The sequence below is a fragment of the Alexandromys fortis genome, unplaced genomic scaffold, assembly GCF_014885135.2.
Source record: "Alexandromys fortis isolate MF-2015 unplaced genomic scaffold, M_Fortis_MF-2015_v1.1 scaffold_27, whole genome shotgun sequence".
NCBI lineage: Eukaryota > Metazoa > Chordata > Mammalia > Rodentia > Cricetidae > Alexandromys > Alexandromys fortis.
In genome coordinates, this window is record NW_026067952.1 from 12,446,058 (window position 1) to 12,468,273 (window position 22,216).

General features: G+C 49.4%; 2 protein-coding genes across 2 annotated transcripts in view; both read right to left on the reverse strand.

Annotated features, from left to right (window-relative positions):
- Positions 1–6,208, reverse strand: part of Chmp4b (charged multivesicular body protein 4B) — a 36,030-nt gene extending 29,822 nt beyond the window's left edge. The window contains exon 1 of the mRNA XM_050151186.1: positions 5,880–6,208. Within this exon, the coding sequence (XP_050007143.1) occupies positions 5,880–6,069 (190 nt within the window). The 5' untranslated portion in view covers positions 6,070–6,208. The remainder of the gene's footprint in view (positions 1–5,879) is intronic.
- A 14,411-nt stretch (positions 6,209–20,619) lies between these two features.
- The window catches only part of Znf341 (zinc finger protein 341), a 34,209-nt gene continuing 32,612 nt past the window's right edge, over positions 20,620–22,216 (reverse strand). Inside the window, 1 exon segment of the mRNA XM_050151252.1 lies at positions 20,620–21,942. Coding sequence (XP_050007209.1) covers positions 21,428–21,942 — 515 coding nt within the window. The 3' untranslated portion in view covers positions 20,620–21,427.

A 22,216-nucleotide genomic window follows, 5' to 3' on the forward strand; every position in this document is an offset into this window, starting at 1 on the left:
ACAGAGAAACCCTGTTTGTAAGAAAAACAAACAAAAACAAACAAACAAACAAACTTGGTCTCACGCCACCCAAGTGCTGGGTGGAGACCATTATAGTTCTCTTTCTCTTGTAAAACAATCCATGGTGGCACACACTTCTAGTACCAGCACTCAGGAGGCAGATATCTCTCTCTCTCTCTCTCACACACACACACACACACACAGGCTGGGGAAATCACGCAGCCAGGGGAAGCTGGGAAGGGTGAAGTCTATCTGTAACTCCATCACTGCAGAAGTAGAAAGAGAAGAACCCTTGAGGCTGACAGGCCAGCCAGGCCAGGTCCAAGTGGAAGACCCTGTCTCATAAAACAAGACAGATAACTCCCGAGGAATGACACTCAAGGTTGACCTCTGGCCTCCCTCCACATATACAAATGTTCACACACAAGCATGCACACATGAGCATGTAATCTTCTTACCAAAAAAAGATATTTTCATTTGAATCAAAGACAGCAGTATGTTTGAACAGTCAAACACATAGGGCCTCTCTGATACTCCATCTGTCTTAAAAAAATAAATAAAACTATGTCCTAAATAAAGAAGCTAAAATGTCATCAAGGGAAATTCCTACTGCTTAGTTCCTGGGTGAGTTTCAAGTTTTCCATCCAAGGGTCTCTGGGATAGACAGTCCAGCTGGCACACACACTATTAAGATACTATGGTTTTCAGATGATATCAAGAACCAAAAGGCCACATTCACTATCCATATAATTTAGTAAGACACCTTTCCATATGCTAACGAATTAGTGACTTTATTAAACATGAGGATGCTACCCTGATGTCAGCAATGAGCAGAACTTAATGAAGATGTGTTTCCCGTAAGATACTGGCTTTTACATTGGTCCAACATTCTCAACGGAACCTAACAGTCTATGGACTGACTTGCTCCCATGTATCTGTACAAATGTACCAACACAGGATGTGACCACCAGTCTCCATCACATAATCTTACACAACTGTGTGACTAAAATAGGTCCTTCCGACAAGCTCCTTTCGTCGATTAAAATAAGAAGAGAAGATCTGAACTACCTAAGTAGATATGTCCTTAATTAGCCGCCATGCCAGAGAAAGATAGGAAACTGGGGCACTAAGTCGGCTCAACAGGTAAAAGGGCACTGGCCTAGAAACATGACTACCTGAGTTTACCCCAACCCCTACCCACATGGTGGAAGGAGAGAACCAACTCCACCAAACTGTCCTACACAAAGAGACACTAATAAAGATGAGATGATCCACACCTGTAACTCAGAATCCCTGCACTCAGGAGGCTGAGGCAAAGAGTCACAAGTTCAAGGGTAGCCTGGGCTATACACAGCAAGTCCCACCCCCTCATTGCCCACACTCCACTTAAAAAAATATTAAAACAAGGAGCTGGCAAGATGGCTCAGATGGTGCTAGCTATACAAGTCTGATGGCTGAGTTTGAGCCACAGAAGTAGAGTCAGAGAACCAGTTCCTGAAGGTTGTCTGCTAACCACTCACGTCTGCTGTGCCCTGAGTACCCCCACATAATAATAATAGGAACGATCATGGCAACAATAACAGTTTCATTCTAAAGTAAAGGGGCTGGAGAGAGAACTCATTATTTGCACTGCATCCCAGGCCGTGGCTCCACAGATAAGAACAAAATTTGGGTCACATGTTTTTTCCAATTCCTTTTCCCTTCCTTTGGTCATATATTCATTCTCATGTTCTCTGGTCCTAGTTCCCCTGCTCAGTGCTAAGAATACAGACCTGACCAGGACACAGACCCTGCCATCCAGGAGACCTAAGTTTATCTTCACTTGTGAAATATTCCTACCTGGCTGAGGTGAGGATCACCTAAGATGTGTGAAAGAACAGGATAGAAGGCACTTATCTGATAGTTACCACTGATCAGATTTATATGGTTTAAAACAGAAACCAGCCTCAAGTTGAGGCCTACCAACAAGAATCTCCCAAACTTCCTGGGCACCTGCGTAGGTAGCACTTTGTTAGTTCCCCAAGAAAGATGATCATATGTCTCAGTCCCTCCTCTTCCTCCTTCCTGTTCTTCCCTTCTTTTACCAAGGGTTTTTGTTTTTTGTGTTGTTTATTTTTTTTCCAAGACAGGGTTTCTCTGTGTAGCCCTAGTTGTCCTGGAACTAGCTATGTACACCAGACTGGCTTCGAACTCACAGAGACCACCCTGCCTCTGCCTCCTAATCTTATACCTTACTCCTGCCTCAGTTCCTCCCTGGTCAGTTTACATACCTCTGTTTATGCTGCTGCTCAGAATGTCCTTTCAAAACCCAAATGGATGCCGGGCGATGGTGGCGCACGCCTTTAATCCCAGCACTCGGGAGGCAGAGGCAGGCGGATCTCTGTGAGTTCGAGACCAGCCTGGTCTACAGAGCTAGTTCCAGGACAGGCTCCAAAGCCACAGAGAAACCCTGTCTCGAAAAACCAAAAAAAAAAAAAAAACCCAAATGGATAAGATCTTCTACTATAAAGAAGCACCAATGGCTTCTCTACACATCCAGGGCAAGGTCCAAAGGCTAGAAGCCACTCTCCAAGATTACATACAGCGTATCCTGCAGTGACATTTTGTTTGTAATCTAACAAATAAAACTTGCCTGGAGATGAGAGTGCAGACGCGAGCCACTAGTTAGCCACAGAGGCCAGGAAGCAGTAGCACACACCTTTAATCCCAGTACTCAAGAGATAGAAGAAGACGATCAATCCAAGAGAAACAGAGCCAGGCGGTGGTGGCTCTTTAATCCCAGCACTTGGGAGTCACACACCTTTAATCCCAGCACAAGGGAGGTGAAGACAGAAAGGGATATGGCTGGGCAGAGAGAGGAATATATATAAAGCAAGAGGAGACAGGAGCTCAATGCAGTCTGAGGAGTCATAAAGACAGGATTGTCCCTTTGGTCTGAGCATTGGTAGAGGTAAGAACTAGTGGCTGGCCACTCTGCTTCTCTAATCTTCCAGCATCAACCCCTCTATCTGACTCTGGGTTTTTATTATTAAGAACAATTTGAGTTCATGGTATAGTGTCCTGTCTCAGACTCCTGCTGGGAGGCATTCTTGCTGCTCCTCAACACACTAAACCCTTGGCGACCCACCTCATTCTCCTTCCTCCACAAAGCCTCCTCCCTTCACTCCAGACAAGAAGCTCCCTCACCTCCCGTAACCTCAATCCTTTAAACACACTTCACCACTGACTTCTAGAATTACTCCTGGCCCGGCCCAGCCCAGCCCCACATTTCCAATCCTGAATTCTCCCAGGAAGACAGGCTGTGTTTTCTCAGCTCTGCTGCTCAGAGTCCAAACGCAGTCCTGGGTCAGTAAATAAATAGCACAGTAAATAAATGGTGGTGGTAAAACCCACAGCAGCGTCTGAGGAAGTGGGTTAGGTCCCAGGACAAGAACACACAACTATGAGACCTTAGGACAATAAAAAGAAGAGAAGCCTGTACCCTCACAGGCAAACTCAAAGAGACAGACACCACTTTGAACAAAGTTATTTCGGCTGAGGTTGCTTTCTCTCTACAAGCATCTTGAGCCCATTCAGTCACCTCTACAACTGCAGAAACTAAGCTAGCCCTCAACCAGGAGCTCTGAGCTATTGATCTCTTACCATATGGCAGCTGCTGTGCTTGGCGTCCTATGGGGATGGGGAGGATGTACACGGACACTCTCCTCCACTCCACTGTACAGAGGCCAGCTTTCAAACATGCAGACTGGCAAAAAACAGGACTAATTACTGCCAGGGAAAAAGGACCCTGATTAAGGGAGAGTTGTCAGAGAAAAGAGCTGATTAAGGAGCACAGGCCTACTCTCCGTCTCCACAGCTACAACTGGTGTCCAGCCCACAGATGGACTGCACCCCCCCACCACTCTCGAGAGAGCAGCCAGGTGCTTAACACTCTTACCAATGATTAGGACTTGCTTCAGAATAACACCTCTCAAAAGCTTTCCCTCCACTCAGAATCCAAACTCTGTCAGCCATTCAAGGCCCACACCCTCCTTTTATTTACTCCAGTCTCCCCTCAATCACTACGTTCCAGAGACAGAGATCCTTCAATTTCTTAAATCTTGCCAACCATCACTGTGCTGTCCTCCCAGCAGGGAACAAGTCCCCCAAAGGTGGTTCCTTCAAAAAAAAAAAAAAAAAAACTCGGTTCTAACTACAACCTTCTAAAGACCATCCTACCCTAACAGCACCCTTCCCGCTCACTGTGAACCAACTTTTTCTCGTTGAATGCTCACCACTGACATCTCCAAAAGGGTCACTTTCTTCCCTTAGTGTCTTGCCCAACCTAGCTATCTCTTTTAGATCCATAAGCAAGGACAACCTTGACCCTCCCGCCTCTGCCTCCCAGAAGCTGGGTTACAGGCCTACAGGGCCGGGCACAACCAGTCTCTCTCTCTTTAAAGTGGAGGCTCTTTGGTTTCCCTCTATGAATCTGACTGGATGCACTGGGTGCTCAGAAGTTCCAGAATGGATGCTATCAGTGAGGAGCATCCTCAGGACAGACCATCAATCATATCATGAGAAAATATCAAGCAGATGTTCACAATGTTAGTTAAGCCCCTACTATGTGCTAGATATTAGATATCCTTCCTGAAGGACAAACCCACCAGTTTCCAATCCCAGAACAAACTTCCCTGAGAACTTTTTAGGTTAAACACTTGCTGTATGACTCCTAAACCTCCTCTCACCTTTGGCCCACCTTCAAAGGGAGAACTGCTACGCTATGATTCATGCTCACACTGCTGTGACGAAAAAAAAAACAAGAGCATCTGCCTGGCGGTGGTGACGAATGCCTTTCTTTAACCAGCGCTCAGGCAGGTGGACCTCGGGGAGCTAGAGACTAGCCTGATCCACAAAGCGAGTGCTGTTACGCAGAGAAACCCTATCTTGAAACACACCCCCCACACACACCCCAAGAAAAAAAGCGGAACGTTTTGACATTCTTTACCGTCACTAAAGCGTTCTCACATTCATTTCCGTGAGAGAACCACAAGGCACTTTTCTAGACAGACTCACAACAGGAAGTAAGTAGCAATCACAACAGGGCTGAACTGGGCCAATTGAGGCAGAGTCCGCCTTCTTTCTGATTCAGGAAGGGCAGGAAAGTAGTGGTGAGTCACAGGGATCAGGCTTACAATACGGAAGCTTCGAAAAGGCCTGGGTATGAGGAAAGCAAAAGAGAACCACTGGGATAGCCACATCTTGGGCCTCACAGAGGCCAGATCCTACCTAGTGGGTGCGGAAAATGAGGTCTCAAACTTGTCCAGTCTCACTCAACAACTGAACAGAGTGGGTACCAGAGGGTCTCCTCACTCCCCAATCCTCTTTTCTCTCCATAAAGGAGGCTTTTCAAGAAGGCTCCTGAGTCAGAGGCCAAAGACAGCTCAGACTCCAGACCAGACTCCAGGGCTCGGAGGAGGGCAGAGGTGTACCGAGACACATAAATGATAGGGTGCGGAAACGAAATGAGCCAGGGTGGGAGTGGACGCAGTGGCTGGTAAGGTGGGTGAGGCCGGAGAGAGAAGAACACAGTTAAGACAGTGGAACAGACTGAGCACGGAGTTAACGTGCTGTGAGATCTGGGTCAGGAGAGGCCTGAGACGGTAGCGAAGAGTTTGAAGGGAGCCCGATGGGGGAAGAGAGCCGGCTCAAGGAGACACAGGAGTCTGGTGGAAAGGGGTCCCTGGCCGGGAGAGGCACCGAAAGCAGTCTAGCCGAAGAGTTCCAGGGTTAAAGGAGACCCCCGCCCCTCCCCGAAACGAGTCAGACAAAGTGGAGTTCGGGCCTGGGGAGCCTTAGGAGAGGCAGTGGAGAGTCTGATGGGGTCGGGGCCGCCTCACCGCGCTTGTTTTTGGTGCCGTGCTTCTTGGCAGCCGTCAGCTCCTGTTCGATCTTCTTCTCTAGGAACTCCTGCTTCTTGCTAAGCATCTCCTCCGTGTCCCGAAGCCGCTGGATGGCCTCCTGGGGGGTCGGGCCGCCCTTGCTCCCCCTACCCCCTCCAGCCCCGAACAGCTTCCCGAAGACCGACATGGTTGCTGCTCGCCGCGCCGGCCTCCGGCGCCTGCTCCGGCTCGGCTCAGCTCCGGCGCCCGCTCCCGGCCCCGCCGCTCCCCGCAGCCGCAGGCCTCGCCTCCACCTCCGCCCCGCAGCTGGGCCCGGCCGCGCAACCTCCCACAGGCCCCCACGCCCGGGCCGGGCCGGCGTCAGGGCAACGCGCCGCTGACTACAGCTCCCAGAACATCACGCGCCCGCAGCCCCTCGAGTCTAAGGGAGCACCGTGCGCTGCATGCCGGGAGTCCGAGTCTTCCGGCTCGTGGCGTACGACGGCGCACCTCTTTAGCCTCGCCGAGGTCAAAGGGCGAGGTGGCATGCTGGGAAACGTAGTCTCCTTGGCATGTGTTCCGTAGAGGCGGAAGAACAGGGAGAGAAAACAGCTATTACAAAGAGAGAGTTTCGTAGTGTTGCGCCGTGGTAGAGGCCTGGGCTTCATTCCTAGCCCCCAAAGCACATGATCACATTTGATTCTCATAAGCAGTTTATGGTAGATAATATGCTTTTCCTGTTTTGGAGTCAGGTTTTCATATCCTAAGCTGGCCTTGAACTCCTAATGTAGCAGAAGCTAGCCTTGAATCTTGATCTTGTCTCTGCTCTTGGAGTTCTGGAATTAAAGGTCTGTGCCTGCTATTTCTATTTTATAGGTAAGTGAATGAAGATCTGGAAACTGACAACTAAGTTTACCAGCCCAGTTAGTTCTCTGCTTGGGTAGGCGGTCTTTCTACCCTTCATTCACCTCACAGGCTTTCCAAAACCTAAGACCCTAGCCACCTTGACAGTGGATTCAACTCCAAAAATTCAAGTCAGCCTTGAGTACTCGCTTGAGCAGGTACTTCTTCCTTTCCACAACTGTAAATGTGAAATTGTCCCAGGTGTTATGGGAATAGTAAAACGGCGCTATTCCCCGGGGCAGCCAGATCCAGCCCAGAGTTCATCAGAAGAGGCTGGTGAGTGAAGAAAGAAACCTCAGAGAATGTGGGAGCATCTTTTTCTTAACTGTCTCAGATAGAAAAGTCCTAGCTTCGCCAGTGGCATGGCTTCCCTCTGAACCCTGAGCTGCCTAGCGGCTGGTCCCAGGGCTGCGATAGAAACTCTGTCTCAGAAAACTATAGCAAAATAAAACAAACAACTGTTAAAACGAGCCAGGCGGTGGTGGCGGCACACATCCTTAATCCTAGCACTTGGGAAGCAGAGGCAAACAGATCTCTATGAGTTCCAGGACAGCCAGGGCTACACAGAAAAATCCTTGTCTTAAACAAAACAAAAACAAAAAAGTGTTGAAACTATGTGGAAACACTAAGCACAACATGTGTTACCTTGAATGAAAGAAGCTAGGCCCAAAACTCTCTCAAGTGCTGGAATTAGAGACACAAAACACCATGCCATGTGGAATATCTTTTTCCCCCCTTTTCCAGTGCTAGGGATTGAACCCAGGGCCTTTCCTGTGCTGAGAAAGAACTTTCCCACTGACCTAAATCTTTTTCTTTTATACCTAAAATAATGCTGCTTACATCTTCAATCCCTGCACTCGGGAGGCAGAGACAGGTGGATCTCTGTGAGTTTGAGGCCAGCCTGGTCTACATACCTAGTTCTAGGTCATATGGGGCTACATAGTGAAATCTGTGCAGATTCAGCAATGGGGATAAGACAGACCCAAGCTGAGGGGAGTAAGGAGATGTGAGCTGGAGGGGGCCACTTCTTGAGACAGTGGTGGGTTCAGCGAGTCTGTGGAAGCCAAGTGACAACACAAGGGACTATAGTGTATCCTTCAGGGTCACAGGGACTATAGGCCCTACCACCTGGAAGCAGTTACCAAAGATGACAGCTCCTGCCCTTCAGCTTCCTGTAACAGTTTGATACTCTCCAGATCACGTTACTGCCACAACTCTATGGCGTTTCAAGGTCCCTGCCAGCAAGCGAGCTTCAGCGGCCTGTGCTCGCAAACCGCACGAACTGCCTGCCTAAAAGAGTCAGAGGTTGCCCTGGCAGGACAGCCCAGAAAGCCGGCATTTTTAAACAGCGCAGCTTTTTTTCCTGCTACAGCTGAAAACCTCCCTCTGTGTGTGTGTGTGTGTGTGTGTGTGTATGTGTGTGTGTGAGAGAGAGAGAGTTTGAGTCTCTAGTGCAGCCTGGCCTACATAGATATAACCATACATATAAACAATGTTTTATTTATGTGCCCGTGGAGGACAGAAAAGGGCCTCACATCACTGGGAATCATAGGTGGTTGTGAATCTCTGGACATGAGTTTTGGGAACCAGACTCTTGTCCTTCCCAAGAACAGCAAGGGTTCTAACCACTGGGCCACCTCTCTAGACCTTTTTAGGATTGTTTTGTTCTATTGGGGATTCATCTAGGACCTTGTACAAGTGAGGAACTCATTCCTCCAATAAGTTACACCCCAACCTAAAAAGCTGTCTGGTTTTGAGATGCGGTCTCATGTAATCCTGGCTGGCCTCAATCTCAATGATGTAGACAAGACTCAAGACTGGGTTTGAACGCTGGATCCTCATGCCTCTACCTCCTGAGTGCTAGGATTATATAGCTTAGTTTTTGTTTTGTTTATCTTTTTTAGGCTTCCTTTGGTTACCACCTAAAGAATGAAAGGGGTAAGGATGAAGAGGGGACAGCCCATGGGGAGGGGTGCTAGCTTCCTGTTGCTGCTATAACAAATGACTATAAACACAGTGGCTCACAGCAAAATATAACTTTTTTGCATAGTTTAGGAGGTCAGAAGTCTGATACGTTTCTTGCTAAGGTCAAAGCTATGTTTATTCCAAGGGCTTTAGGGGAAAACTAATCTATCCATGACTTTTCTGTGTTAGAAAAAAAACTACAGTTGTGTGTGTGTGTGTGTGTGTGTGTGTGTGTGAGAGAGAGAGAGAGAGAGAGAGAGAGAGAGAGAGAGAGAGAGAGAGATATCTTGGGTCTTGGCAGCAAGTCCCTTTTCCTATTGAGCCACCAGTGCTTTTCTGGGATTCTAAAGTCTGTGTTTCTCGGCTTGGCCTTTCCTTACTTTCAAAGCCAGGAGGAGCTTCTTCATGTAATTACACCATGTCCAACTAGATAATCCAGAATATTCTCTTCCTCTCAAAGAACTTTTTTTTTCTGAGAGTGTGTATGCATTTATTGACCTTGAGAATGACAGCCTAGAACACATCCACAGGACACCAATCTTCTAGTAATTATAGGGAATGATTTCCTATGATTGCTGGAAGAGTTTCTATAACCTCAAGATGGTCCCCAAAGTCCAAGTGCTGTCCTTTCTTGGTTGTTGGACTCTAGAGCTGAGTTCATGACAAAGATGTACACGCGCTCCAGAAATGACACGTGTGCCAGACTTGGCAGGCGTATCAGAAACGGCATGCATGTCAGGAAGCGACACAAGTGTCAGGAATGAGGCGCATGCCAGGAGGCCACACACGTACCAGGAAATGGCACATGTGTCAGAAACGATATGCGTGCCAGGAACAGCACGCGTGCCGGAAACGACACGCACGCCAGAAACGACTTGCATGTCAGAAATGACACATAAAATGACACGCATGCCAGAAACAACACACGTGTCAGAAACGACACACGTGCCAGAAACGCCACGCGTCCCAGAGACGACACGTATGTCAGAAATGAAGCATGTGCCAGAAATGACACGCATGTCAAAAACGGCACGCGTGCCAGAAAAGACACGTGTGCCAGACTTGGCATGCATACCAGAAACGGCATGCATGTCAGGAAGCGACACAAGTGTCAGGAATGAGGCGCATGCCAGGAGGCCACACACGTGCCAGGAAACGGCACGCGTCCCAGAAACGACAGGCGTGCCAGAAACGATACGTATGTCAGAAACGACATGCGTGCCAGAACCGATACGTATGTCAGAAACAACACGCGTGCCAGAAACGTCACACGTGTCAGGAGGGACACGCATGTCAGAAAACGTCACATGTGTCAGAAGGGACACGCGTGTCAGAAACGACACGTGTGCCAGAAAAGACACATATTCGCAGGCGTATCAGAAACGGCATGCATGTCAGGAAGCGACACAAGTGTCAGGAACGAGGCGCATGCCAGGAGGCCAGACACGTGCCAGGAAACGGCACATGTGTCAGAACACGCGTGCCAGAAACGTCACAAGTGTCAGGAGGGACACGCATGTCAGAAAACGTCACATGTGTCAGAAGGGACACGCGTGTCAGAAACGACACGTGTGCCAGAAAAGACACATATTCGCAGGCGTATCAGAAACGGCATGCATGTCAGGAAGCGACACAAGTGTCAGGAACGAGGCGCATGCCAGGAGGCCAGACACGTGCCAGGAAACGGCACATGTGTCAGAAACGACATGCGTGCCAGAAGTGCATATGTCAGAAACGTCACACGTGTCGGGGGCGACACGTATGTCAGAAACGACACGCGTACCAGAAAAGACACATATTTCAGAAATGACGCGCATGTCAGAAATGCCACATATGTCAGAAGCGACAGGAATGACACACATGTTGGAAGGGGCACACGTGTCAGAAACAACGCGCGTGCCAGAAACGGCACGAGTGCCGGAAACGAAACGTATGTCAGGAACGGCACGCGTGCCGGGAACGGCACACATGTCGGAAGTGGCACACGTGTCAGAAACGACACGCGTGCCAGAAACGACACGTGTGCGGGAAATGGCACGTGCGTCAGAAATGACACGTGTGTCAGGAATGTCACATATGTCAGAAGTAACACATATGTCGGAAACGACACACGCTCCAGAAATGACATGTGTGCCAGACTTGGTTTGTGTACCAGAAACAGCATGCATGTCAGGAAGCAACACAAGTGTCAGGAATGAGGCGCATGCCAAGAGGCCACACACGGCGAATGTGTCAGAAACGTCACACGTGTCGGGACCGACACATATGTCAGAAACGGCACGTGGCACGTATGTCAGAAACGGCACGTGTGTCAGAAACGACACGCGTACGACACGTGTGCAAGAAATGACACATGTGTCATAAGCGGCACGCGTGCCAGGAATGACACATATGTCAGAAGTAACACATATGTTGGAAACGACACGCGCACCAGAAATGACACGTGTGCCAGACTTGGTATGCATACCAGAAACAGCATGCATGTCAGGAAGCGACACAAGTGTCAGGAATGAGGCGCATGCCAAGAGGCCACACACGGCACATGTGTCAGAAACGTCACACATGTCGGGACCGATGCATATGTCAGAAACGGCACGCATGCCAGAAATGACACACATGTCGGAAGTGACACATGTGTCAGAAACAACACGCATGCCAGAAATGACACGTGTGCCAGAAGCGGCACGTGTGTCAGAAACGACACGCGTGTCAGGAATGACACGTGTGTCGGAAATGACACGTGTGCCGGAAACGACACATGTGCCAGAAACGACACTCGTGGCAGGACCGTCACGCGTGCCAGGAATGACACATGTGTCAGAAGTAACACATATGTCAGAAACGACACGCGCTCCAGAAATGACACGTGTGCCAGACTTGGTATGCGTACCAGAAACAGCATGCATGTTAGGAAGCGACACAAGTGTCAGGAATGAGGCACATGCCAAGAGGCCACACACGTGCCAGGAAATGGCACATGTGTCAGAAACGTCACACATGCCGGGGCCGACACGTATGTCAGAAGCGGCACGCGTGCCAGAAATGACATGTGTGTCGGAAGTGCCATGTGTGTCGGAAGTGCCATGTGTGTCGGAAGTGCCAAGTATGTCGGAAACGACGCGCATGCCAGAATCGACACATGCCGGAAACGACGTGTGTGCCAGAAATGACACGCGCAAAAAAGACACACGTGCCAGTAATGACACGTATGTCAGAAACAACACGTATGTCGGAAATGGCACACACTACAGAAATGACACGTGTGCCAGACTTGGCATGCGTACCAGAAACGGCATGCATGTTAGGAAGCGACACAAGTGTCAGGAATGAGGCGCATGCCAGGAGGCCACACACGTGCCAGGAAACGGCACATATGTCAGAAACGATACGCGTGCCAGGAACAGTACGCTTGCCGGATTCGATACGTATGCTGGAAATGACACACGTGCCAGAAACGACACATATGTCGGAAACGACACACATGTCAGAAACGACATGTTTAAACAGAAAAAGGGGGGATGATGGAGTAAGGTCATTGGCTAATAAAGAAACTGCCATGGCCCATCTGATAGGGCAGAATTTAGATAGGTGGAGTAAAGAGAACAGAATGCTGGGAGGAAGAGGAAGTGAGCTCAGAGGCCAGGCTCCCCTCTCCGGGGCAGACACAATGAACTCCGACCCAGGATGGACGAAGGCTAGAATCTTCCCGGTAAGCGCACCTTGGGGTGCTTACAGACATTACTAGAAATGGGCTAGTCCAGGTGCGAGAGTTAGCTGAGAAGAGGCTGGATCTAATGCGCCAAGCCGTGTTTAAAAGAATACAGTGTCCATGTAATTATTTTGGGGCTTAAGCTAGCAGGCGACCGGGGTGCTGGGGACGCAGCCCCGCCGCTCCTATTACTACATTTTCAAGTGTCCCTGATAATGCTGGCGGATCCTCCCTGCTCTGCCCTCTTCCTGCAGGCACCTCACTCCCTCATTCCACACTTCCCCTTTTTATTCTTTTCTGATTTACAACAAACCACGTAATTGTTGTATTTACTGTGCTCATCTTTTATCTCCACAAAGGATCATACAAATCATGGTGTTCGTGATGCTATCTTCAAAGCTAGGAAAGTATTTGGTTGGTTGGAAGCATCACCTCAGCTCCTAACATCCTTATCCAAAAAAGTCTGGGATGCTTGGGTGGGGCTTCATCCAGCTCCATTTCAAGCCCCCTCCCCTGGGAGACGCCTCAATCCAGACTCCACCTCTGGGAAAGGCTGCCAAACAGTGACCCCTCCCCAGGGAGGGTCAAGACCACTCCCACAGGCTATTTAAACTGCCCCCCAGAAAACAAACACGTGGCCTCCTCAGTTCTCCTTTCCTCCTCTAGGAAAACCTAGAGGGCCACCCAGGAGCACTGGCATCCATTAAACCTGGGCTTCTTCTAATTTGGTTTGATTTGGTCTGATTTGGATTATTGCATCAGCAGAGAGGCGTCTTGGGCTGAAAAAACTTAACAGCATTTGCTAAGTGAGTTAATCAAAGGACAGAGGTAGGGATGATGGGGAGCCTTGCCCCGGGAGACCTTGTAAGGGGCCCTTTCCTCCCGAGCACAGTGTGTGTGCTGTGACTATACAAGGGACACCTGTCTCAGGACGAGGGCTCTTAAATGTGCCCCAGATATCCCGAGAGAATGTGTGCAGACCCTTAACCCTGTGTGCAGACCCTGTCAGTGTCTGTGATTCCCAGCTGTCCAGGGCGCTGAGAACACGGAGGACAGATTGAAGTTGTGGGGGTTGGGAGTACCTGCACTGGAGGCCTCCCTTCTTCCCTGCAGGGTGGGGCATGGGGGCATGGGAGCAAAACTGGTCCAACCTGTTTTCCTAGGGACCTGCTCAGTCATCCGAGACTTGCAAGCTATTACTTCAGTCATTTTTCCAGATTGTCTCTGCTCAACCTTCAGACCATTGAAATGTCCTCTCTCAGACTGCGGCTAAGCCCACAAAGCAGAATCTACCTGGGGAAAGTTATTCTTAGCTGCCTGTGGTGAGATGAGAGGACACAACTTACATCATGTTCTTATTTTTTTTTTAGATTGATTTATTTATTATGTATACACTGTTCTGCCTCCATGTACACCTGTACGCCAGAAGAGGGCACCAGACCTCATTACAGATGGTTGTGAGCCACCATGTGGTTGCTGGGAATTGAACTCAGGACCTTTGGAAGAACAGGCAATGCTCTTAACCACTGAGCCATATCTCCAGCCCCCTAGATTGATTTATTTATTATGTATACACTGTTCTGCCGCCATGTACATCTGCAGGCCAGAAGAGGGCCCCAGATTTTATTATAGATGGTTGTGAGCCACCATGTGGTTGCTGGGAATTGAACTCAGGAAGAACAGAGCCAGTGCTCTTAACCTCTGAGCCGTCTCTCCAGCCCTGTGTCAGGTTCTTTTATAGTGTGTTGTCCATTCCACATATGTTGATCGAAGAATTCCTGGGTAATTTTAGGGACAGTATGTGTGTGTGTGTGTGTGTGTGTGTGTGTGTGTGTGTGTGTGTCTATGAGCAAAAGTCTTTGCCTTTGTTAGAATGGGATTGATGGAGGCAGCATGGAATCAGAGACTGACCTCTGGTGTGGGATATTTGTACACCGTGTGAAGGTGTATTGCTGTGGTTGGTATAATAAAGAGCTGAACAGCCAATAGTTAGGCAAGAGGTATAGGTAGCACTTCTGGGCAGAGAGAAAGGAAATAGGAGATGAATCTAGATGAGTGTCAGATGCCAATGAGACATGGAGTGAGTCAGACGTACCAAATGAAAGAAAGGTAAAAAGCCACGAGGCAAAATGTAGATTAATATAAATGGGTTAATTTAAGTTCTAAGAGCTAGTGGGACAAGCCTAAGCGAAGGCCAAGCTTTCATATGTTATGATTGTTCCATCACTTTAAGAGACAAGCCACGCCCACTTCCTACAGCCCCCCCCCCCACCATCTTGACTTCTCTCGCAGTCCCTTTTTTCTTCCCCCTTCTCCTTTCTCTCTTGCTCTATCCTCTTCTCCTTCTTTCCTCCCCCTCCTCCATTCCCCCTTCTCCCCTCTTTCCTTCCCATTTTATAATTTAACTAATAAATATCCAATTCTATTCTGTACGATGTGTCTACCCATGTCCCTGTCTCCTGCCTGCCCGCCATGTGTCTCCCTGCCTGGGACCAGCCACCTGGGGATTGGCAGGCATCTCTGCCTGTGACTGGCTGCTCCCAGGGCCTGCTGCCTGCCGCCACATGGCTTGCTATCACCATTTGGGGACCTACAGCATTTCTGCTGCCTACTGCCATCGGGGATCTTGCAATATTTTTAAAAAATCATAACATCATACTTAGTAAGTCTCCATGTCATTACTTGGGAGCTGGATAGTGAGACAGAGAAAGACTCAGAATTGTTCTTTAGTTAAAACAGCTGATAGTAAACTACTAGTAGTCTCTGCAGTAGCGGAGGCTTGGGGGTTTTATTAGGTGGAAAAGGGGACTTTGGGAATGGAAGATTCCATCTGCAGGTCAGTGTGAGAGCCAAAGTTACATTTTAAGTTTTAATTACTATGCCTAAGAGATCCTTGAAACAAAAAATGTCTCTGGTCTGCAAGCCCCTTGCCCAAGGACAGATGGTTCCTGAAATGCTGGAGGCTGTTGTTTATGGGAGATCACAAGTCACATGTTTTCACTCCCCTAAACAAATTTGTGTTGGAAGGAGGGGGCCACTTTTTTGGTTCCTGGCAACCCAGCTAGCTTAGACCCGAAATAATCACACAGAAACTGTATTAATTAAATCACTGCTTGGACCATTAGCTCTAGCTAACTCTTATATTAATTTAACCCATTTCTATTAAACTGCATATTGTGATGTGGCTGTGGCTTATCAGGTAAAGTTCCCAGCATCTATTATCCAGTGGCTCCATAGCTTCTCTCTGACTTTGCATCCTTTCTCCCAGCATTCCATTCCATAGTTTTCCCCACCCACCTAAATTCTGCCATATCAACAGGCTAAGGCAGTTTCTTTATTCACCACTAGTATACATAGCATACAGAGGGAAATCCCACATCATGTTTGACCCATTTGCACCAGAAGTGTTTGATTGCATGTGGGCAGGATGTTCACAGGCAGGAAATATGTCAGGAAGTATGCTTGCCCCTGATTGGACCTGATGGGAAATGAAATGAGTCTTAAACTGGTGACTTGGGGCCATTTCCCAGAAATCTAGGTGTGGACTTGGCCAGAGCCCATCCACCTACCAATATTTAATTAAAGCTTGCTTCAAATGTGGCTTTAAACTGTGGTAGTGATCTTATTCCTGATCAGTGGGATTAACATGAATTTTTCTGCACACTTGAAGTGATAAATAATAAGGGAGGTTGGTATGTTGTTCAGAAGTTTGCTGTTTTGGGGAGGGGGGAGAAGGGGTGCCTAGTGATGTCTCACAGGCAAGTCAACTTTCCTGTCCCAAGTTTCGCAGCCCAACTGAGGCTTTTAGGCCAACCCACTAATCTTCATAGAGCTTTTGTTTCTAATGAGGACAACAAACCTCAAAGAAATGTCTGGTGTGGTGGTACAGCACTCAGAAAGCAGGGGCAGTAAGATGAGGTTCAAGGTTATCTGAAGCTACATAGCAAGGTCAAGGCTAGCTTATGCTACATCTTGGACATCTAGGAGACCCTTTCTCAAATAAACAAAATGGGGAAGAGATGGATCTGCTGATTTAATGCTTGCTATGCAAGCACAAGGACCTGAGTTCAGATCCCAGCACCCATGTCAGGTGGCTCACAGTCACCAGTAACTTCAGTTCCAGGGGATCTGAGTCCCTCTTCTGGCCTCCAAGAGCACCAACACATGCATGGCACACACAGAGACACATAAATAAAACTGAATAGTGTATGTGTATATATATGTATATATATATATATTATAAATAAATAAATAAGATAATTTTAGCTGGGCATGGTGGCACTATGCCTTTAATCCCACCACTACTTGGGAGGCAGAGGCAGGCAGATCTCTGTGAATTTGAGGCCAGCCTGGTCTACATAGGAAATTCCAGGATAGCAAGGGCTGTATAGAGAGCCTCTGTCTCAAAACAACAGCAACAAAAGTCTTATATTTAAAAGGAGGTTATGTGCATAAGTGTTGGCCTATGTGTGCATGTGGATCCTCTAGAACTAAAGTCAGAAATAGTGTGATGGGTGTGGGTGCTGAGAACTAAACTGAAGCTCTCAACCAGAGCAAGTGCTCTTAACCACTGAGCTGTCTCTCCAGCTCCAAAATAAAAATCTTGGTGGAACTAAACTCAATGCCATGTAAATAAGGTTCAAAGCACAAAGATCGGCACTAAGTAGATGTCAAGTAAATTTGCTGCTAAAGAAACTGAGGCTAGCCGGGCATGATGGTGCACACGAGACAGGGGCAGGTGGATCTCTGTGAGTCTACAGAGCGAGTGAGAGCCAGAGCTGCTACACAGAGAAGAAGGAAGAAAGAAACTGAAACTGAGGCTACCAGGGTGTGGTGGCTCATAGCTACAGTCTTCCCCTGGGGGAGCCAAGTCAGCAGCATTGCTGGCAGTTCAAGTGGACCTGAATGACTCTGAGTTCCAGATGTTCCAGGCAGGAGGAGGAGGGGAGGGCAGGAGAAAAGGAGAGGCAGAAAAAGAGAAAAGAAAGACATGAATTGAAACATAAAGACACTTGGGGCTATCAAGATTGCTCAGTAGGAAATGTGCTGGCTGATAGATACTCTTGCCATCCTAAATCCATCCCTGAGCCCCAAGCAGTGGAAGTGACTGACTCCCCAGAGACGTCCTCTGACCTCTCCACACGCCTGGCATGCACACACCCACGTGCACACTCATACATGGGCACATTAACAATAAAAATAAATCCTACTGTTACTACTGTGTGGCCCTGGCTGACTTAGAACTCATCATGTAGACTCAAGTGTTCTAAGTGTTCACAGGGATGAGTAGATGCACTGTGTCTCAAATGCTGAGATTAATATATATTTATGTTTTTGTTGTTCTTATTTTGTTTTGTTTTTTTGAGACAGGGTTTCTCTGTGTTAACAGTCCTGGAACTTGCTTTACAGATGAGACTGGCCTCAAACTCACAGAGATTAGTTCATACACTGCCTCTCAAATGCTGAGATTTATATATTTTGTTTGTTTCTTTTTCTTTTCTTTTCTTTTTTTCTCTGTAGCTTTGGAGCCTGTCCTGGAACTAGCTCTTGTAGAGCAGGCTGGCCACGAACTCATTCACCTGCCTCTGCCTCCCCAGTGCTGGGAGACTGATAACTGGTAAAGATGTCCTGACTCAGGGATATGGTGACCTTGCTCTGAAAACAAAGAACAAGCTGACGTAACAGGATGGGAAAGAGCAAGGACCTTGCACCCGTGCCAAGCCCCCTGATGGTCTTGAAGGGCTTGTCGTTTTTGCCTTTAAAAAGCTGACCCCACAAAGGGATTCGAGCTCCTCCCTGCCTCGCTGCATCGAGTGTGGAGGTGAGTCTCGAGCTAGCTCATATAACACTAACAATAAACCTGGCTTATTGCAGTCTGGACTTCTCTGGTTTCTGGTGGTCTCCCTGCGGGTCGTAATCTGGGCACAAGACCTCATCAGGTAGCATACTGTGGTGGTTTGGATGGGAATACCCCACATAGACTCGTGATTGAAAGCTTGGCCCAGGGAGAGTGGCACCATTAGGAGGTGTGGCCTTGGAGGAAGTCTGTCACTATGGGGCGGGTTTTGAGGTCTCCTGTGCTCAAGCTACACCCAGTGTCACCGTCGCTTCTGCTGCCTGCTGATGAAGACACAGAACTCTCAAGCTCCTTCTCCAGCACCACGTCTGTCTGCACACTGCCATATCCTACCATGGTGATGATGAACTAAACCTCTGAAACCATAAAAGACCCCAATTAAAGTTGAGATTCAGAAGCATTCACCACGGTCTAGAAAGCACGGTGCTGGGATTCAAGCATACCTTACCTGACTCCAGTCTGAGTTCTTTCTGCATTAGGGCGGGACCCGGATGCTCAGCCTCTTAACACGACATTGTCCAGCAACCTGGGGGCTCTTCAAGGTGCTTTGGATCCTGTGCCCCCACTTCTCTGTGACCCCTGATGAAGGGCTTTCTTTCCTCTGGGGCTCAGTCTCCACCTGCTAACCTAGGAATACATGTGTCAACCGACTCCAGCTTCCCTCACACAGTCCCAGGCCAAATCTGCCTTATTCTGTGATCTGTCTCTGCCACTTACCTGCTCCGTGGCTTTGGCCTGGCAACCTCTGAAGCCCCCACTGCCTTATCTCAGCTCCCAAACTGGATTCAGTGCCTAACTTGAGCGCTTCAAACAATGGCAAGCCTATGGCAAGTGAGTGGTTTATGGAAAACACGTGAGCACGCAAGTGCTGCTGGGAACAGAGCTCTAACTGGGCACGAACGCAGGCGTGTCAATATTTCCCTGAATGGTCCCCCTCCAGTCTAAAAACAGGCTCTCTACCTCCCAGGACGCCTTTGATATATAGAGAATAAAAGCCAACTTCCGTCTACCCAAGGCTCTCTCATTTGTCACCAGCTCAAAGCTCACATGTCAACAGAGCAGAGTGGCTGGGAGCATGAGGAAGCAGAGCTTGACTCCCAGCTCTGCCACTCGCACGCTGTGTGAGCTTGGGCAAGGAGTGTGCCTCTCTGTGCCTCTGCTTCCTCAACTCTAAACTCGGGGAAGCAGTAGCACACACCTGATGGCTGCGGCAGTGTGACATGAGCAGTGTCCATTGTATGAAGGCAGCTGTCACCTCCCATGTACTCCTCCCAATATATCCGGTCACCCTGGGCCATTCTCCAGCCCAGACTTCACACATACTTCCTTCATTGACTTCCCTTGTCTTTCCACCCGAGCTCTCTGTGGCAGCAGGTATGGGGCCACATCTGTAATCCCAGCACTTGTTTGGAGCCAGGCTGGGCTATTTAGTAAGCTACAGAGTGAGGCCCTGTCTCAGAAAATCAGCCTGCCAGCCAGCCAACCAGCCGGCCAGCCAATCATGTGAACCAAAACAAAGTCCCAGCTCAAATGTCATCTCTTTCAAAAATCCCTGTCCCCATCAGTCCTCTAACTCTTTTGCAGATGGGACACTTGGAACCCTCACCCATCCCCAATGGCTTTGCCCCTCCTGCAGCTGCCCCCACCCCCCACCCCCCATGTGGGAAGTCAGGTATGGGTCTCAGCACAGAATTTCTGAAGGTCATGCCAAGGCTTCTAGGCAGCTCAGTCATCAGTCAACTCTACTGTGCCCTGCCTCAGTTTCCCTTTCTGTAACAGAAGCAACATGGTTCAGCGGGTGGCTGTAAAGAGATGGATAAACATGAGTTAAGGGCCCTTTTCTCCTACCTGCCTCCCACCCGAACCAGCTGGGAATGGAGGGAACAACTAGACGTGGAGCATGGGGAGGGCTTCTGTCTATAGTCAGAGCTTCTGAACTGACAGCATGCAGGGAAGACCCAGGATTCTGAAGTCCCACGCACAAATATAAACCTCTTCCAGGGGCCATTCACACAGAACATGCTATGTAATAGCATCTGGAAAACACCGGGTCTCCACCCATGAAGGAGAGGGGTTGGTAGCCTGTAACCCAGGCTGACCTGAAGCTCGAAATCCTCTTGCCTCAGCTTCTTGAGTGCTGCAGACTGTCAGAGTTACCACCCGTCTGGGCAAGCCTGCTCCTCTGTGTGATTCTCCCTGGCTGGCTATGATGTGGGTGCTACAGGGCACATCAGCCTGGGCTTTAGAGAGGAGTACTGCCCCTTCGGGGCTAAGAAAGGAAACACTAAGACTCAGGCCTGAGCCTTTTGGACACATGTCACTGATAAAAACATTTATTGAGACTTATTGAGCAGTTTCCAAGCCGTGGGTACTGTGTGCAGCCCTTTGTCCTCAGGACGCTCTAAGAGGTAGCACTCTATCAAGTCCTGTCGTACAGGTGAGGAACGTGGAGCAGAGAGAGGTGAAGCGCCTTGCTCGAAGCCACACTGGGACATCTGAAGCCAGGTCTGGCTGCTAGCTACACTCTAAGCCCCAGGTTGAGTGACACTTATATAGGCACCTCACACAGTCCTCTGAGGGCGCCACCAGGAAGTGTTCAGCCAGCAGAAAGAGCAGCCTTGATCTGAGGCCACCCCAGGTAGCCTGGATAGGTGGGTAGAACCACCCAGCCTTCTCTTGGACAAGACCCAAGTACCAGCCTCCATCACTCAGCCCCTGGGCATCTCATGTTCTGACTATCTCTCTTTTTGTTTAATTTTTATGTATTTATTTTTAAATTATTTATTTTTATTTTATTTGCATTGCTGTTCTGCCTACATGTATGTCTGTGTTAAGGTGTCGGATCTTGGAGTTGCAGACAGTTGTGAGCTGCCATGTGGGTGCTGGGAATTGAACCTGGGTCATCTGGAAGAGCAGCCAGTGCTCTTAACCACTGAGCCATCTCTTCAGCCCTGGCCATCTCTCTTACCACTGCTATGCCCTAGAGCTATGGTGACTGCCTCAGCCCCTGTGAGTGCTACGGGGCTCCTCAGCCGATTCGAAGGGCATTGAAGGACAGCTATGGCATAGGGTTGATACATAACTTCCAAAAGGGCTTGTGCCATGGCCCTCCACCCGGGAAGTCCAGCCTGGTCACTCGGAGGCCTGGATGTAGACCGGGACAGCAAGCATGGCACATGCACCCTCAGCCCCGGCCTGCAGTTCGGCCAGTGCCAGGTTGGACCCCAGACCCTCGGTGTGCCCGGGCACCACCAGCTCTGGGTCTCCGCCCACCACGATGGACAACACGGCGTCCTGCTCGAAGGGTGGCTTGCCTGGAGCAGCCTCGGGTGCGGGCCCTGCAGCCTTTAGCTCCTCCAGCCCCAGTGGGTCGGGCACAGGGCTTTCCTCCTTGTGCGCACCAACAATGCTGCCGCCACCACGTGGGGCTGCTCTCCTCCGGGGAGGCCTCCGGGCTTGCAAGTCCTTGTCCTTCGTGGGGCCCAGGCGGCAGCGGTGATCCTTGAGGTATTTGTGTCGCGAGAAGCCCTTGGCACAGCCGGCGCAGCGGAACTTGTAGTTGCCCGTGTGTGAGCGCTGGTGCTCGGCCAGGTGGGCTCGGCGGCTGAAGGACTTGCTGCACAGCCCACACTTGTGGAGCTTCAGGCCTGGGGAGGGAGGGGCCATCAGGGAGAGGCACAGCCCCTCACCCCGCACAAGTCCCACCCAGGAATAACTGCAGCCTCGGAGCGGACAAGTGTCAGTGTGGCCAGGCCTCACCAGGCTCCACTGTCCCCTGTCACTTCCCCAACACTGTGCATCCTCCTGCCCCTGGGCCTTTCCCCGTGTCTGAAATAATCTGCTAAATTCTTAAGCCTTGGTGGACTCTGTAGGTCACACCACTTCTCCCTGGGTGGCCAGAGGCAGCCACCACCTCTGGGC